The sequence below is a fragment of the Pelmatolapia mariae genome, linkage group LG13, assembly GCF_036321145.2.
Source record: "Pelmatolapia mariae isolate MD_Pm_ZW linkage group LG13, Pm_UMD_F_2, whole genome shotgun sequence".
NCBI lineage: Eukaryota > Metazoa > Chordata > Actinopteri > Cichliformes > Cichlidae > Pelmatolapia > Pelmatolapia mariae.
This window is the reverse complement of record NC_086238.1, coordinates 5,468,717-5,487,947: the sequence shown is the minus strand read 5'-3', so window position 1 is coordinate 5,487,947 and position 19,231 is coordinate 5,468,717. Positions and strand designations below refer to the sequence as shown.

Genomic DNA, 19,231 nt, shown 5'->3' with positions numbered 1-19,231 from the left:
GGTGACAATGGCCGACGAAGAGGAGGGGGATACCTACCGGGAGATGAAGCTTTTTCCACAGCTGTGGCCCCGCCACAGGTGCCGCTCTCAGAGTGATACCTCCGGATTTCGAGCTAGAGTTTTGTTCAAGCTCCGGGGAGCCCGCTCAGGTAGGAGAGACCTCTCACGAGTGGGCCAAGAAAAAAAACAAGAATAAGGAAGTTGGAGACAGAGGTGCTTAATAAGCACAAAATAGGATTCAGCTAGCTTTCTTTAACCAACAGTTAAAGTTATGCAAGTTATAGCAGTTACGTCTTGCTAGACAACATCTCCAAATTGCTTCCTCTGATTTCCTGTTCTCCAACCCAAAATAGTTGTCGTATCTCTTCCTCTCACATTTTGGGCTGAATTAAAAAAAATAAGCAAATAAAGAAGCCAGTTTTTGTTTGTTTTGTTTTGTTTTATACTTAATTCTGCTTTCTTGTTCATATATTTAATGCTCATAGAACACAGTAATTACCGTAGTAATTCATTGCTCTGTTGTGACACACTTGTAATTCATCACCATATAGTGGGTACACCTATTTTTTTCCCTCAAAGTTACACAATAAATTGCATGGAGATCGTCTTTGTCAAGTCAGGGTGTGACACATAATTAAATTCACCAGTAACTGAAGTTAGCAAGTGTGCAGTATCAGTATAATAGCAATGGCGGCTATTTCTTTGGGTAGTAGATATCGAAAGGTCTCAGAGGTAAAATGTAAAACCAATACTCGGGGAGAGGGTGTTAAAATGATGCAGTGTGAGACCTCATTCACTGTGTTAACCATGTGTCCTCGGTGACTTTCTTAAATGTCACTGTCAGGGTTTTGCTGCCTGAAGCCCGTGGCTTGCAGGCCTATATACTGCTTTAGTGGTTTGAACCACTTCCTATCAGTCATCTACACTGTTTTAACTTGGAGCCGTGCTGTTTGACCAATTCACATGCCTCCCTCTGCTCTGACACAGTTTGCAGACATAACATTTATTAATTCACTGTCTTTTGGTGAGGACTTTTTTTTTTTCTTAAATTGGATCAATTCATTATAGCATACAAATAACATTTGCGTTAATAGTTAAGAGTTATATTGCTTGTCTACAGTTGCCACAGGAAGTGTCCTGTGTTTACCGTTAGGCTGTAATTACAGGAAATGATTGTGGAGTGGAGCCGTTAGGAAAATAGATGCCCAAAGTTATTTATGTCTCCTACCAGTTTGCATTTTGAACTTCACCAGTTGGGTCGATGCAAGATTATTAAATATTTCTTATAAGTGCCCTTACATATGTAATCTTCACTCAAATCTGTTAAACATATGTAAGGTTCCAAACAACCGGTTTAGACTATATAATGACTGTAATGTGTACAAAACACACTATATTGTAAACTGAACGATTTGTAGCAACAGGGGGCGCTATTTCACCTTTCCTAGCAATGGTCCTTAAAAACAGCACACATCAGCTCAAACGTATTACGTCACCCAGGTGTGGACTGATGGTGGGAGGCTGGGTTTATTTTGACTGAGATGATGTGAGATTAGAAATAGTGTAGTACACATCGCAAATGACACAGACCATATCTGTCATTTTACAGAATCATATTTTTTTCTTTTCTTTTTTTTGACTAGAAGGGATGAAGTTGATCGAGCTTCTGAGAAATTTCCCTTCCCAATATAAAATTGCTCCGGTGGGGAATATTAGCACAATTAATGGCAGAAGGGAGGGATGTTCTTTTAATGCTAAGTATGGTTTGTTTATAAAATATATGAGAATAAAAAGGAAATGCCGCCCACATACTTGAGAACATGCAAGGCAACAGGAAGCATAATTAAATGATAAAACAAAATAGGCTCTTTTAAGTAAAAGTGAACTCTCTAAGCATTCCCTTTAAAAATGAATAAGAAACCACAGTCTTGTGAGATATTATGTGGCTAAATTGTAACCGGAGCAAAATCAAGGCAGAAAGTTTTTGAGTAAAGTGGGTCTGAATAAAGACTGACCAAAGATTCAGTTTAATTTTTGGTGTAATTTTCTATCACTTCCTGAATGTGCATAAGAATAACAAAGCATGTACACCAATGCACTTCATGGCTCTTAGGTTATATGTGGATAATGCGCATGCTAAGATGGCCTTTGATGTACTTTGTAAATAATATGTTGTCCTCCAGATGGGTACTGTTTCGCTGTCCTAATTAGAGAGGGATAAAGTCGAGGAGGAGATAAAATGGTACAAGAGGCCAGAAAATAGAGGAGAAAGATAGAAGGAAAGGCCAAGAACAAAAAGTGTGAATTAAGACAAAGAAGAGCAACAGTGAACAAACAGACCAAAGAGTGGAAAGCAAGTGAGGCATTTGAATGCAGACAAGGGAACATTATGAAATCAGCGAAGAGCAGAGAGGAGGCAGAAAGGGATGCAAGGACTGGATGATTAAGGAGGAGGAGAGGACCAAAGCAAAGAAGACAACAGAGGAGTGTCAGCTTTCTGGTAGCTTGGCTTCTTGCGGGTACTTGCCTCGAAATTACATTGATTACAGACCCTTTTAGCCTGCGATAACTGCTTGTTAAAATGTACTGAAATGCAGTGAGCTGCCCTTCCCCCTTCACTGCCCACACATCTTTAGCTACCGATGTGGCTTCTGCAACAGCCACTGACATACCCAAAAAAGTTATGGTTTTGGTTTTTGGAGCAAATAAAAACACCATCTTTAACTATGTTGCAGTGTTCACTTATTATAACCACATTCGGCTTTTCCTTTTCAAAAGTCTCAAATGGAATTGGAAATCACTAAATCATAAATTTTTAATAGATTTTGTTGAGAGCTCAATTTCTAAATCCTGGAGATAGACGAATCAGAGAAAGGAGTTTTGGTTTAATATTTGCTGTGTCAGTTGAAAGCTTCTAAAAAGAAAATATTTTAATGTGAAATGTATTGTTTTTTTATTCCAATTACAACGGATAGATGTAGCGAGGTCATGAAATGTGTGTCAAGTGATGGGGCAGCAGAAGGAATCTGTCTGTAACCAAATGTAGACCACAGTTTAGGATCTATTGACTTATTTGACTATGGCTAGTATGTAGCAAAATACAACCACCTTGTTTCAGCTACATTTATGATGATATATGTTTTTTACATAATACCATCACATTTGAATTTATCAATGACCCTGCTGTGAGGCAGTAATTCCACCCCTAAAAACAACATGTCAGCGAGCTCTCAAAGGGTCATTATGATTATACCTGTTTTGAGCAAAGCAAGACATTAGGTAATGGTTAACTCTGGTTTCTGGCGTCAAACTATAAAAATATTGAAAACCTAGCCTACAGCTTTGGAACCAGGCTTTATTTTAACATATGATATCAGTGGCAGATTTTTAAGAACAAATTTATATCTTTTATAACTTAAGATGCCTTTTGACCCATTTTCAACAAGCCCCCCAGGTGTGACATCCAGTTCAAGCGGTCAAACAGTTTAAATTTGTTCAGAAAAGTCACATAGGCGACACTCCATACCAAGGATTGCAATGAATGTTAATCTTGGAATATTAAAAATAAAAATAAAAGGTTACATTAGCTAACATGCTAGCAGAAGAGAGGCTAGTTGTAATGCCTATATACAAGCTCTCCATAGAAGCCAATACAGAGAATGGATCTACAGAACATACTATTTTAACTAACAGTCAGTGTTTGCTTTTAACAGTATCAATCACTGACATTTGGCCCACCCTCTTTTACTAATAATTTAATACCAAATCACCAAGCTTGCCTAAACCCTGATCAACTTGAGTTTGTGTTTAAATCTGACCAAACCTTAACTGCAGCAGTGTCAGATGCACAACTTATTTCATTTTCAGTAATGCAGTGTGAGTAAGCCATACGTTCAGTAAACTCTCCTATGTGTTGCCCTACAGGGACATTCCAAACGCAATTCATCAGAACCTGTTAGCCTGCTGTTGCTGCATTTTAAATGACCTCATGATTATACCAGCAGACAAACAAAAGGCAACTCCAAATCCAATAATTATTCTGGATCAGCTCCGTTGTCTTGGTTTTTTAATACACTCCCTGAAATCTTCATGAACACTCTTTGAATGCTAATTCTAAGAAACTGATTTTCTTTCCTTTTTAATAATCACACTCAGCCTTGGTAAGTTTTTGGATGGACTTTATGTGTTGCTCTCACATTAAACTGTGAGAAAAGAGAATAAGACTGCATCTCTTTTTGATTATCTTGTTAGATACTGGCACTTTAATGCTTTTTTAATCTATTTGCTTCTTTTCCGTGTGATCATGCGTGTGCCTGTGTGGGTGGGTGTTACTGGAGTTGATGAGCCAGTTTCTGTTCTTCTCGCTTATTGGGAGCCCTTTCATTGGACTGAATCAAAAGTCAAAGTCTCACTTTCTCTGTTTCTTACTCCCCCTCCATCTGTCTAACAGTAACTCTGTGCAGTTACTTAATAAGCCTTTAACTTTATTAATATATGTTGAAACGCCTCGGCTGCAAATGAGCAGGATGATTACTCTGCAGAGCCTCTAATAATGCTGTTTACATACAGCAAGTGTATGTTTAAGCGTGAAGTGGGAATTACATAATCACTCTGTGTGTTAATTAAAAAATCCAGCGGAAGAGAGACACTAGTGATAAAAAATACAGGTATAAGATAGATAAATTATATGTATGTATAAAAAAATATCAGTTGAGAACAGGATTAAATAATAATGAGAGAGTCAAATAGAATAATACAGGAAAACACTGACACTTGACACGTAGCACTACTGTTTGTGTGTGGACACCATATTTGTTCTCAGTCCACTTTACTTACATTGTTTACACTGGCTTACACACACACACATGCACACACACCTACACACACACACACACACATGGGCGTGCGCGTACTAAATAATTAAATAAGCTTTATATCAGCAAAAGTTAGGATTATTGCGTGTCTCTTTTAGATATCTGCTGCATATTTATGTTGGCTGTGCACGTCTACTAAGTACAAGTGATTTTTAATTTCCTGTTTATTATAAAGCATATCTATTTCACATTAAAGTCCAATCTGTGGAAAGAAAAAATGGGTCAGAACATGATAAAATGTGCTGATGGACTGAGAATAACAGATATGCGTGTGTGTGTGTGTGTGTGTGTGTGTGTGTGTGTGTGTGTGTGTGTGTGTAAAAGGGAGAGACGAAGAGAGAGGAAATAACCGTCTATCTGGCTCTTAGTATCACAGAAAGCGATGAGGAAAGGACCCAAGCAGGCTTGGCAACAAAAGGCTGATGAGAAACTTGAACATTAACAAAGTCCCAAAAGGCACAAATAGAACCAAAGTGGCATGATGAGCACAGAGACAGAGCACACTGAGGAGCATAACAGATGAACTAGCAGACAAAGGAGGAACACAGGGCTATATATAAACACAGAGCACTAATTGGGGGAGCAGGCAGAACACTAGAGGAAACAATTAACAGCAGGTAAAAACAGTCAGGGAAAAAGAGAACTAACCTTCAAAGTAAAACAGGAAATAGCCAAAGGACACTAACACAAAATTTAATAGAAACATTTAATAAGAAGTCAGGAACAAAGGCACACGTCCATGTCTTTTCAGACTCAGTGTGTGTACTTAATACTTAGTAATGAATTAAATTAAGAGGTGGAGAGTAAAAATTCAATATCTGAAAACCTTGGGAAATATGACCACATCTGTCTTTCCATTCCTCCGTTATAGTGTGGAATTTTTTTTCTGTTTTTAAGGGGATTGTAACAGTGTGTCATGGTCACGGTCCCTGTTCATTTAACTGAAATCCATTCTTGGGTTTCTGGTTTTCATATTTTCCTAATGTCTCCTAGTGTGTTTCCTGGTTTTTGTCTACCTCTGTTTATGTGTCTGTTTGTTTTCTTGTTTTTAATCATTCTCAGTTCCTGTTTTATTTTGGTAAAGAGTTTTTTGTGCATCTCTGATGTTTTTGCTTCCTTTTTGATTTGTCATTAGTTTCACCTCTGCCCTAAGCCCTGTGTGTTTGGACTCCTCTTTCCCCTTTCAGGTTTCGTATGTGAGTTCAGTTGTGACTCTTGTGTATTAATGTTTTGCTTTAGGCTTTACTGTATGATTTCTTGAGTTATGGCCATGGTGGTTAAGCTGGTATGAGGAAGTGTTTTTTCTTATTGTTTTTTGTTTTTATGAGTAGCACATGACGTGTGCTTGAGCTATGCAATTTGTGGCTTTTATGATGCTTTATATCACTGCATTTGAGACATATTTATATACACAGTACATTACCTTTTGTTTATTTTTCTTTTATTTCTCTTTAAATTCAACCATTTATTATATTAACTACTTGTTCAACTCAGAGTCATAAGCATTGGAGCCTATCCAAGCTGATATTGGGGTACACACTGGCAGTTCATCATCATGAAGCTAAAACAGAGAGACTGACAACCGCACACTTACAACTTACAATCACCAGGAAATTCATTTTCCCAAGGGGCCACGTAAAAACAACTGGGACTGTTGTGGAGGACTGCACCCAATTAAGCAGAACTGAGTTTACCTTATTCTGCTTAATACTAATTTTATCTCTTATAAACTTATAGGTGCCCTCCAAAACAACCCCAGTTTCTTATGTGACCCCTTGAGAAAATTAATTGCCCACCCCTGAGTTCAGCTCTTGCAGTTCATGTCTTTGAACTGCAGGAGGAACCTAGAGAAAACCCATGCAGGTATTCAGTTCATATCGGTTTGATTTACTGGCATGAAAGTTTAGGTAAGCAACTGCCAAAGCATTAGCAATTTTAACAAACAGTAAACAACAGTAAAAATGCATTAGATAGATTATTAGGACTGGCGTGTATGAATTCTATGTAGTTTTTCTACTATGCGAGTGTGTGTTTGAATGATTGCATCTGCTGTGCCATATTTTTCTTCTTCTTCTTCTTTTTCTTCCTTCCCCTTTACGTCACTGTGGGATTTTAGCCCATGGGGATGGGGTAGAGTTAAAAAAAAATAGATGAGCATGGAGCCAGACTGGGTAGCCGTAAGAAGAAGGAAAAACTTGACAGGCAGGTTGATGGAGATAAACGCAGGATGAGAGGCAGATTGGGAGAGAGAACGAGGACCTGAGATGGAAACAAACATTAACTTTTAATGGTCTTTATTGGAGCGAAGGGATGCAGATGGGAGGGAGGAAGGGAGGAGGAGCAAGTGAGTAGCAGACAGTGTAGAGAGACTGAGAGAGAGAGGCAGGGAGGGTAATACAGGAACAGAGAGAGAGAGAGAGAAAGAATAGGAAAAGCAGGCAGACGGTGAGAAAGAGGGAGGGGGAACTGGCAAGGGGGAGGGTGGGAGGCAGAGAGGCTGTGTGTCTGGAAGAGGCAAAGGATCAACTCAAACTGCTGATAATATTCCCTGGGTCAAGTCATGGAACATGACGGTAAGTTTCCTCCTTAAATAATAAGCTGTACTTCCTTGTATATCTTTCTATTTGTAAATGATCCAGTGTCTCTCTGACTTTGTGTGTCTGTGCAGCAGTAGCAGAAGCTACTGGGTCGTCACCTAACATGCTGTCCTTTGCTTTGGTTGTCACCTGTTAGCCTAGGATTGCTTTACATGTTAAGTGTAGGCATAGGCTGTAAATCCTGGGTCTGTATCACCTGAGTTATGAAACACTCTGGTTAAACTGCTCATGTTTAGCCTGAAGAAAGAAATGAGCACACAGTGGGGGAAATAAATGGGGGGTCATATAGCGCTTTAATGTCCCCATTATTAAAGCCTTTAATCATTTTGCAACTTTTGTATGAGAGTCTGACTTTCTTCAGGCTCGAGCAGTTTTTCTAGTAGCACTTTGCATTGTTTCATTATTTAAAATAAATATGCAGCGCATACCAGTGACAACACCCAGTCATGCAATATATGCATGAAAACTTAAGACTCAAGCATCTGTTTGGAATATTAATAAGATACTATTGTTATTGAGTGTTGTAGAAGACTAAATGACATTAAGGGTTTCCATATCTTCACTTAACTATACCTCTAGTGTCCTGGTAGGTTCTGATTTGTTGATGACAGAAAGAGTTTTTGGCAGTGCTCATGAAGCACCGATCGTTGTGTACTTAATGTAAAAAGAAATGATTGCTTTTGAAGTCTGTTCACAGTTGCATTATAGCATTAGAGTTTCTCATATGACTGAGTGAAGACTGCATCTAATGGCTGTAACTTTGTTATAAATATTTCTATAGAGAATAGAAAACTTATTAAGGATAATAATTCCTAATGTGCTTGGCTGGAAGCCATCTTGGGTGTGCTAGCCAACATGAAAATGGTAAGTCTGTACATTGGTTGGTGTCACACACAACAGGAGGGGGCAGGCAGGCTATATCAGTCCCATGTTATCTAATGTAGTTTAATTACTGTTTGCTGAGGTTGTCATAACATATCACAGTGTTTAATAGCCAAAGCCCCTGCTGTCATGCGTCAATAAGGCAAGCCAGAAATTTTGAACAAAGACGATTGTTGCTGTCCTAGGTAAGCTTTACAATAAACTGCTTTAACCATTCCTTTAATTGTGTGATTTTGCCTTCACTGGGAGACTTGTGCTGAGATCCAAATGAGTACACAAAATATTATTGCTGCGGTGAATTTGTAAAACAGTGTTTTGCAAGGCAAAGCAGCATCTGCGTGTGTGCGTGCATTCATATGCATATGTCTGCACAGACCATAGTTGGTCATAGTGCTACTGTGTGGATATATTTCCTCTGCCCACTCTTGAATGCATGTGTTTTAGAGAAAACACAAGGTCAGTCTGCAGATTTGCACACGCTTGTATAACATGAGTCATTTACTACTGCATCTGCAGGCTGCACTATATGGATGCAGGTTAGACTCCTACAGACTGCTGATAACACATCAACCTCTGCACTCAGCTGCTAAAGTTGTGATGACCTTTCTGAGGGGGGAAAACCACACACACACCTAACTTCAGTTATGCCACAAATGCCACTGTGTTTGTTTGTGTTTCTCTCTCAAACATGAATATTTAAATTACAGAGGAGACTTGACCTGGTAAAACAGCATAGTTTCAGACTGACAGATTGACGTACTTGTTTGACAGGTACACCAGATAAATCAGTACAACTCTCTTAAGTTTTTAAAGAGAATGATCCTCATGTCACTCTATTGAGCCACTAAGATTTCAGCATAGGGGAGAAGATGTTTTATTATTTATTCTGTATTTTAAACCTAAACAGTTTTATGGTATCTAACCTTTTTAAGTAACCCATTAGCAAAACAGCTCTTACTGTCAGTAAGAGCTAGCAGGACAATGGCCAAAGGCTCATCATCAAGCGGCGAGTCTACTCTAAAACAAACCATGTTTAGCCTTCAAAAGAGAAGCAATGTCCTGACTAACAGCCACACAACACAACTGAGCAAACATGACTGACGTGCTTAGGAGAGCTGTTTTTGTAATTAACAGCAGCTCTTGGGTAAATCTAGCCTTATATAGTTAGACTATTGTGTCCTCTTAAGCCTTCACATCACACACTTTTAAAACAGTCGTGCCATTGCCATTTTCTCTTGTGTGCAGTTGCTCTTACATTTTCCTGCCACGGTGGCCATTATTTTATGGTTATTATTAAAGACCCCACAGGACATTAATGGTCTTTCCTTCAGCTCTTTTGGTCCTCATCTGTGCCTCTTTCTCAGCCTTTCTCGCTCTCTTTCACCTCTCTCAAGCTCACGTTCTCTTAAGCTCTCTGGCTGCCTGTCTGGCAGGATGTCAACTATTGATTTATACAGGCAACATTTTAGCAGTGATGGCGGCTTATGGGTTGTGCCAAACAGAATACAACAAACAAGAGATCAGATTTCAGACAAGCTTGCAGGCAGATGGAAAGAGGGATGACAGTAGCCTTTACTGTATTGTTGCATTATGATATTGTACAGTTAATATTACCAGTTAAAAATGCTTTTATTAGGTACATAAGAGGGTTGAGAGTGGAGAGAATAGACAAACATGTGTTTATAAGACTGGATATTAGTTAGATTCAGATACTGTATTGAGACTTACATCCGTTGTGTAAAGATGAGATGATCATGAGCAGAACTACATTTGTCCAATATTAAACTATGATTTTTTTTTATTATCAGCAGGAAAAAACCTATAAAACTGGAAATTCTTTCTCAGTACTTAGTGGCTATGTACTGTAAAAACCTAATGAAAGAAGAAGTAAGTTTGAAGTGAAAGTTCACTAAAGGCCTCCCTCTACTGACACTAAAACTGTATCCACACTTGGTGCTGACCAAAAAGTTGGCATACTGACGGAATCAAAATGTGTTACAGTGCAATGGAAACAGTCTTAATGGGTAAATGCTGACATACATGAAACATGCGACTCAAAAGTCCAGCTTCTGCTGCACCAAACTGATGAGGCAAAGGCTTTCTCAAGTTATTACATGAAACAAACACAATTACCAAGTTTCTTCTTAACCACTTCTTCTACTTTGTTTTCAATATTAATGTATTAGAGAGAACTGTTTTCCATCATTTGAGGTTTGACTGGCACTTATTCAATCAACAATGAGATCTTATCACACTGTCAGTTTCTGTAATGTTTTAACAATCCATTTGGAAAATAAGTGTGCCCAACCCTTAATATTATTATACATCAGAGCTGCGCAGTATTTGTTCAATAATTAAGACTATCTTTCATGTTTTTTCTGGAAATTTTATTAAAAAAAATTCTAATTATGCATGACAATCTGGCTATAGTAATATGCTGAATGAGAAAATAATTTAAGGTGGTTTAATACTGCAAAATCTCCTAATCTATGCAAAAGAAATGCTGTTTTACTGAATTCTACTGAATATTATCAAACCTGGCACAGATGAATAAAATACTGGAAATGTTGCTGATCATATATTTTACAGACACTATTTTAAATGAATGAAACATCACAGAACTACAGAGATTGACTAGTTTTACATTGAGACCATTTAAAATAAGTTCCTCTCTTCTCAGCTTAGTTTGCTTGTATAACAGGGCCTGTTCCTTGCTGAGTCACACCTGACTGTTATGACAGTTTGCAGTCTGAATCATGATCCTGGTTCAGACAAGTCCCGTCACTGACTCTTAAAAAGGTTAGTTAGTTCATAACACAGAAAATCCATTAGGTGAACTTCACATAGACCTCCTTAAACTGGTTGTGCTGTGCATGTAAAGGACAGCCACATATACAGAGTTATGTAAGCGCAAAATAATATTAGGTTAGGACAATTTTCTTAGAATGTGCTCTGGGGAAAAAAAAAACTTTGTTTAATAAATAAATCAAGGGGAGAGGAGAAAGGCTCTGAAAAGAAGCACTTAAACAATTATTATCTCTTGTTCTGCTGAGGCTACTACTTAATATTTGATGACTCTCTTCCTTTCCTCTGGCCCCTCGCCCCCTTCACCTCTCTTGTCTCTCCTTTTGCTGTTCCGGTCAGAGAAATGGTCAGACTCCCTCTGTTAATCTCAGTTATTTAGTGTCAGGGCAAGCAGAGTCCAATTCCTGAGGTGTTACCTTGAGAGATTCATTCTCATACTCAAAGCTGAGTACTCTTGATTTCAAATAAATCCCTAAAAATCTTGCACAGATTTATAGCACACGTATTAATTTCATCTAGTCAAAATCTTGCGTCTGATCAGTAATCTGTTTTTCAGGTAGTTTACGTGTGAAACGTGGTGATGCTGCTCTTATGGCATGTTTTGGTCATTTCACTGCTCAGTTCAGTTCATTTTATGTAGTGCCAAATCACAGCAAGGCCCTTTATATTGTAAAATAAAGGCGTTACAATAATAGAGAGAAAACACCAACAATTAGACAAATCCCCAATGACTAAACGATTGGCAACAGTGGGAAGGAAAAACTTCCTTTTAAGAGGAAGAAACCACCAGGAGAGCCAGAGGGACAGCCATCTGACGTAAGCAGTTGGGGTGAGGAGAGGGAGACAGGACAAAAGGCACGCTGTGGAGGAGAGCAAGAGATTGTTAATAACTAATGATTAAATGCAAAGTGGTGTATGAATAAAGAGTGGAAAGAGTTCAATGAGGAAGAAGCGCTCAGTGTGTCATGGGAAGCCCCCAGGAGACGAGGCCTATGGCAGAATAACTACGGGTGACAAAAGGAACAGTATGTATGCGGGTGTTTATAGGATGCTCAGATTAAGCCAGCAGTTTGGAAACAAGTTACAGGAACTCAGTCTTATTGAGATCTGGTTACTGACACTTTTACTTGTTAGTGATACTTGCATAAAGCCAAACATTAAAGCAAAGAAACCCCACACTTAAAGCTGAAGAACTGAAAGTGGCAGCACTGAAGGCCTAGCATTAACAGAAAAAGTACAATTATAGCCACCAGGCCAGAGAAGTGAAGCCCCTGCAGAGGTGCCTTGCAATCCCTTGAAATAGAGTCACTAAAAAAATCACTGTTTTCATGAAACACTAAATCAATATAATGTAAAAAAAAAAAATCTATATAATCTCATTGTCTGAACTCACTCCTTCAGTGAACTTGTGATCCTTTTGAAATGAATCCCATCAGTAAGTGTGTATTAAACTGCAAAGAAAGGTATATACTTCGAATCAGGTTTCCAGTGTCACCAGCTCCACCTTATCCAAATACGGTCACTTCTGACTCCAGAATTCAAGTGCACATGGTAGTCAATAAACCAGCTGGTGTGACATCAGGATGAGGGCATCTCTATTGGAAACATACATAATGTCTGCTATTGTCAGCTGATATTTGTCTGTCTGGTTCTAGAGGCAACACAAGCTCTACTCTTTGTCATCATGATGTCTTAATTGTACTTGATGGTTTCAGGCAAGGTCAAGACTCTGTGCATCAATATAAATGATACCCAAGTAGTGTGTGAGCGCACGTGTATGCGTGTGTGTTTTAAGGCAGATGGGCAGTGAATGATAAAGCTCATGAAATTCAAAAATGAAAATTGTCCTGCACTGAGAACAGAGACACCCATTTGAAAATATAGAATTAAAAATAACTATACGTAAAAATGCATAAAGGCGTACATTAAAATATAACATTAATCTATGTAACCTTGTGTGTAACCATAAAACCATGCACATACAATAAACTCAGTAGTCAATGTTTAAAATGACATCATCTTTGTCCTTTTAGACCTCTCATGTCTTTTTGTTGGGATGAGCTGAAATCAAGCTTGTTTCGGATAAGGATTCATTATCTTCAGATCTTTTTTTGGCTCAGTTTTCATTCTTTTTTAGCTAATTAGCTAATGCATGTCTGACTCTGATCCATTTTGGACAGAGTCCATATATGTGCATCTCTGTGCATTATTTCAGTTATTCTGAATCTATGTGGATGGCTCCACTGGTGGAGCATAGAGCCTCTGTGGGTGGATGACCAAAGGAAAAATACTAAGTTCAATGAATATGATTTATCTATGGAAAAAAGTTACCTCATGCTATTGTGCTGACATTTAACTAAAATGCAACACGGATCTTTTTCACTGTTAATAATTAATTTTAAAAAATGTGGTGTAGGCAAAAACATAAGAATCATTGGATTATGGGAACTGAAGGAACCAGTGAAAATACCCTCTGAGACTGAATGTTGTGCTGTCTTGTCTGGAAATCAGTGTGTGTGTTCTGGGTCACTATAGTGACCCATTCATCTCAGTGGTATTATCTCTGTCCTTTAACACGTGTAAATGTGCTCCAAATTCAGTATGTGTTGCGGGTACATTGTGTAAATGACATTACCTCCCAGTAAGTGCTAACATAGTCATATTCTGCTGTTAACCTCTCTAAGTACTTCCATTCTCATTCTCAGTTTTTATCCTCCCACCTCTTTACCGACTTCCTTCCTGTTCAATTATCCATTTCCATCTGATTCACTAATGACAGCCCCATAACTGTGTGGTTGACTTGGCAGCTCCAAAGCTAAATGTATATTGAATGGTAACATTGCATGCTACTAGCACAAAAGCAATTGAAAGGGGTCGTTTGTTAATATGGCGGATCAAGCAAATGTCACATATTCTTTGGACTTGATGGCATCCGCGTCACCTTAAGAACCGAGTTAGAGTTAGGTTGAAATAAGCCACAATCAAAGGGCAGGTAATTGGGTTTTACTGAATCAGAGCAGACAAGAAGTGGTGAGTGAGTCTGCACACACACACAAAATCCATACACTGCTTCATTTTTGTAACAAAACTTCCAAAATTAGTTTTGTTTAAAGGTCAATGTTGGCTTTATTTCTCATTCTGCCACAATCCTTAAGAAGAATGTTCTCTGTGCTGTGGCTGCTTAAATGCCAGGACTGCATGTGGCTTCCTGATGTTTAATGACTTATGGGGAAATGGGATCAGGGAGCGAGGGCAGCACTGCCACATAGAAACAGAATTATGAATGGAACAAGAACAACTTTGTGACAAATCATCTCCCAGTTAACCTGAAGTCAGTTTGCTTATGCTTACTTTGCTTAACACTAGATGGCAGTCTTGGCCCAAATGGAAAGTCGTTTCGTGTCCAGATCAGGCAAGTTTAATTTGCTCATACTGCTGCTGTGTGTGCCTGTGTGTGTTTGTGTGTGTAGAGAGTGGGAGGGACCGTGTGTACTAATGGCTTATTTCTGTCAAGCCATGTTCTGCAAGGTCTCAACTGACACTGTGTTGACAGTAATGATGGCCAAAGCTCTTTCTCTTGCGCTTTCTCTTCTATAAACACAAACACACACACACACAAAGACAGACACACACAGTCACACATGCACACACACACACACACACACGTTAGTTGACTCTCGTGTTGAGAGTCAGTGGCAGGAGTGTTTGACTCAGTTTGCCACAGTTGTCACTGAGCAGTGATGTGTGCTCTTGTGTCTAATATTAAACAGATATTACTTGTGTGTGCTGCAAGTAGAGCACCTAATGACAACACTTGACTGACTTTGCGCTCTTTTGAATGACTCACTGCTGGGTTGGTTCAAGATTCACTACTGTCATCTTCCTTTTTAATAATAAATTGCCTGCAGGGTAAAGCCTACTGCTTTTCCTCTGGAGCTGGACTGTAAGCTCATTTATGTATTAATTATAGACTGTAAGCTAAATATATTGTCATTTCCCAAGCCTGGTTCCTGAGATAGGCTCTCAGATGTTTAATTATTGTGCTAGATGGTACTATTGGGCTGCTGGAATGTCAATAAAATAATATTTAGAGAGTGTGACTATAAAATACAATGTGAGTGGATTTGTTGCTAAGGAGGACCTTAAATTTGGTCTAAAAACAACTGATATGCACTGCCACACAGGTTTTAAATGATACTGTATGATGTATTGTGCAATAAGTACACTACATATCATATTAGCAATGCAGCAACTTATTATTGCCATTATCGTCATCTTTTTGTTTCTTGTTATATATTTTTAATATTGGGTAATATTGTAAAATACCCATCACAAGTTCCAGAAACACTGTACTTGCTTAAAATTCACAGGCACATCCAGTAGAAAGAAAATCTGTCATAACTCTTTGGAATTACCTGGTTTTCTAGATTCATTGGATCATGAAATATGATCCTTGAGTTACTAACACACACAAAAACACATATTTATAGAGCACACTCATTTGAGGTCAAAAGATAATTTAACCCTTGGATTTAATACCTGCTTGAGCCTCCTTTGTAATCTCAAACCTCAGGCTTTAGAGGAACCTGCAGGTCAGAGATGGACGACTCACAGGGGGAATTTCGGACCATTTTGTACTTACAGGACTCCTTCAGCGGAGTCAAATTTCAGGATGTGAAAGGCTCTAATGAGGTCATGCCACCACATCACCCATTTATGGGAAGTACTCCAGGTTGAAATAAATTGGATTTAATATTTAAGGTAAATGTCCTGCTGCAACACACAACTTATTGTGCACACACAGACATAATTTTGCATGATACCTGCATGCTTCATTTATTAGTTAGACTCCAGCTTTTCTCACCCCTGACTCTAATTGCTTTCTGTTGCTGTCATTAGCTTAGCATTAGCTGGAGACTTTTTCCAGCCTGCTTTGTGAAGAATTCACAGATGGAGAAACAAGTTAAAATATTTATATTCAAATAGACAACATACACAAAAGTATTGGGCCTCCGACACATTACACCTTACACCTATTCAGCTCAGCTTATTGGACTAAGAAAGTGTAATGGGTTTCCGTGATTGTTTGTCCATGGAAACCTATGCCATGAAGCTCCTGATGCACAGTTTTTGTGCTCGTGTTAATGCCAAGGGAGGTTTGTAACGCTACAGTTATTGAGTCAGCAGTGTTGGCAACTTTTACGCACAGCTCTCGGTAATCCCACTCTGTAACTTTACGTGGTATGCCAGTCCGTGGCTGAATTGCTATGGTTCCGAAACAACAAGTAATTGCAGAATAGCTATGATGGAAGAAATCTCACAAATGGACTTGTTGTGACAGTAGAATGATTGCTCAAATTCAGGGAGCTCTTTAAAACTATGTCTTCTTCCACAAATGTCTGAAAAACAGACCAAGGGCTGAACATACAGAAATTGTGAAATTACATCCAGGAACTTGTTATGCAACAGTGCTAACCACCATGCCACCCAATAATAATTATAATACTCTATAAAATTGCCATTAAAAAACTTCATTTTGTATTTACTGGCGTTATTTTTTCTCTAATATTAAAATTTGTTTGATGATATGAAACATGTAAGTGTGACAAGGATACATGTGTGATAATACTGCAAATGACTGCATAATGTGGTAAAAGAAAAAAAGACAATACACAAAAGTTAGATAGATACAATAGTTACAATATGAATTTGAACAAAAGCTGTGTAGTGCACTAAGGCTACAATACTGGTTTGTGAAAATAGTTATGTAGGATAATTGAGTCACATTCACCTCAAGTTTCACTGGAGCGCAGTTCTAGGTTAGTGCCATCATTTCGTGATCTGGGCCGATGTAAACCAGCGGCTGAGGGTGTCGGACCCCTTCGCCCTTTGACCCCAGCAGCGTCCCTAATCTGCATAGAGGAATGAGAGGCATTTTCAGCCGCTCACAGGAGGAGGAGGAGGGGAGGAGGAGGAGGTGGTGGAGGTGGAGGGAGGGGAAGTTACGACGTAGTAGAGACCCAGTGAGTGAGAGAGTGAACCAAGTTTCCAGCGACTGAGCCATCACGGCGTAAAAACTTCTTTTTTTGAAATGAACTCGCTTGGCGGCGGCGGACGGGGTTTATGCGGAGATAGAGAGCCGTGATAGCGGGTTCGGGGGCCCGGTCCGGCCCGGTGCTCAAGCCGAATATGGGTCAGACCGCCGTGTCTGCCGTGTCTCAGACTGCAAGCGGTGAGTGTGTGTGTACATGTGGTGTGTGTGTGTGTGTGTGTGTGTATACGTGCAGTGTGCAGTCTCCCTTCCTCTTGTCTCTCTCACACACAGTCCGCTATCTTTATTCAGGAAGTCTTCTCGTTTTTTGTTTTCGTTCTTTCACATTTCTGTCGCATAACTTCGACACAGTTCAAACAAAGCGCTGCGCTAAATACCGTTAACGCCAGTGGAAGTTTGCTAAATAGATGTGTGTTCATTTTATTCTTGCATCATTTTACGCCGTGTGTGTGTATGTGTGTAGGGGGTTTCTAAATTTATCGCTGGCTCTGCCACCCAACTGTTGTAAAGAAGAAAAAAAAAGCTAGTGAAACAGCCTGTCTTAAAACAGGATGCAGTGTTGTATAACCCAAGAGCTGTTTAAAAGGCTGGCTTGTTGTAACTAGGTAATGAAAACTTTATGTATTTAGCAGCCAACTTGACATTGGTCCAGATGATCGGAAGGAGCGCAGATTAAACTTGTAACCATTTCCCCCTACAGTAGACCCCAGATCGAGATGACTATCTGAGCACAGTAAATACAGTCACGAAGCTGTTGAGCAGCACTCAGTGAGTCAACAAGTAGGCCTGGTCATTTTTATGAAGAGCTAGCAGGAAATGCAATTTTACAGAAGATATTAATTTTGGATAAATGAGAAGTGCTGGAGTTCTGAGCTACGTTTAAACCTGTTATTATTTAAATTATGGATTAATGTAACTCCTTAGTAAGTTAATTATCTCCTTAATGAAGACTTCTTCAGATTTCTTTCTAGTTTTTTAGGTGCACCATGCTAGTACTGGATTTGACCGCCTTTTGCATTTACAGCTACCTTAAGTCTTCGCAGCATAAATTCAGCAAGGTGCTGGAAACATATCTTTGGTGCATATTGACATGACAGCATCATGCAGTCATCATGAATATTTGTCAATGATGTGGATCTCCTGCTTCACTGTGTCCCAAGACCTCAGTTGGGTTGAGATCTGGTGACTGTGGAGGCCATTTGACAGTGTCATTGTCATGTTCAAGAAATCATCTTGAGATGATCTGAACTTTGCAGCGGGGCATGCTTACACTTTGGTTATAAAGGGATGTACATGGTCAGCAACTATATTCAGGTAGGCTGTGGTGTTTAAATGGCGCTCAGAGACCCAAAGTATGGACTGACATTATACCACACACTATTAGACCTCTGTCACTAGCCTGAACTATTAATACAAGACAGGCTGTATCCATGCTTTCAAAGTTTTTAAGTTCTAACCCTGCAATCAGAATCAAAACGTCTTCAGACCAGTTAATGTGTGTCCGATCTTCTCTTGGTGAGCTTGTGCAAACTGGAGCCTAATTTTTCTGTTTTTAGCTGGTAAGAGTGGCACCCCGTGTGGTTTTGTGCTGCTGTAGCCCATCTGCTGCAAGGTTACATATGTTATACTTTTAGAGATGCTCTTTTAGATACTTGAAGTTAAAACAAGTGGTCATTTGGGTTATTTTTGCCTTCCTATCAGCTCAAAGCAGTCTGAGGGGCAACACCAAAGGCCCTGAAAAAGTGAAGTTATCATTTCAAACTAGGAATCATGCAGATTTTGAAGATTATGAAGCTGGAAATTGGCATAATTGGTCCTAATAGAAAGAAAAGGAAAAAATACTCTTAAATGAAACAGTCTAACCATCAAGTGTTTATCAGCTTTATAATGACATTGAAGCTTATTATGATCTACAGATTGAACAAAAAGAGTAGTTTGTGTTCTTTCATCTGCATACTAAACTGCAACACTGATTGTTCATTGGTTAATCTGTTGGAGTTCTTTGTGTATCTAATTCCCAG

The 19,231-nt window shown here is 39.0% G+C and overlaps 1 protein-coding gene across 4 annotated transcripts in view; it reads left to right on the top strand.

Annotated features, from left to right (window-relative positions):
• The first annotated feature begins 7 nt into the window (after positions 1-7).
• The window catches only part of phactr2 (phosphatase and actin regulator 2), a 44,136-nt gene continuing 24,912 nt past the window's right edge, over positions 8-19,231 (top strand). For 2 of the 4 annotated variants that reach the window (XM_063491707.1, XM_063491703.1), the window contains exon 1: positions 8-149. In XM_063491707.1, coding sequence (XP_063347777.1) covers positions 8-149 — 142 coding nt within the window. Of the gene's footprint in view, positions 150-7,371; positions 7,448-17,185; positions 17,391-19,231 lie in introns of those variants that run through there. The other 2 variants (XM_063491705.1, XM_063491704.1) reach the window with 2 other exon arrangements.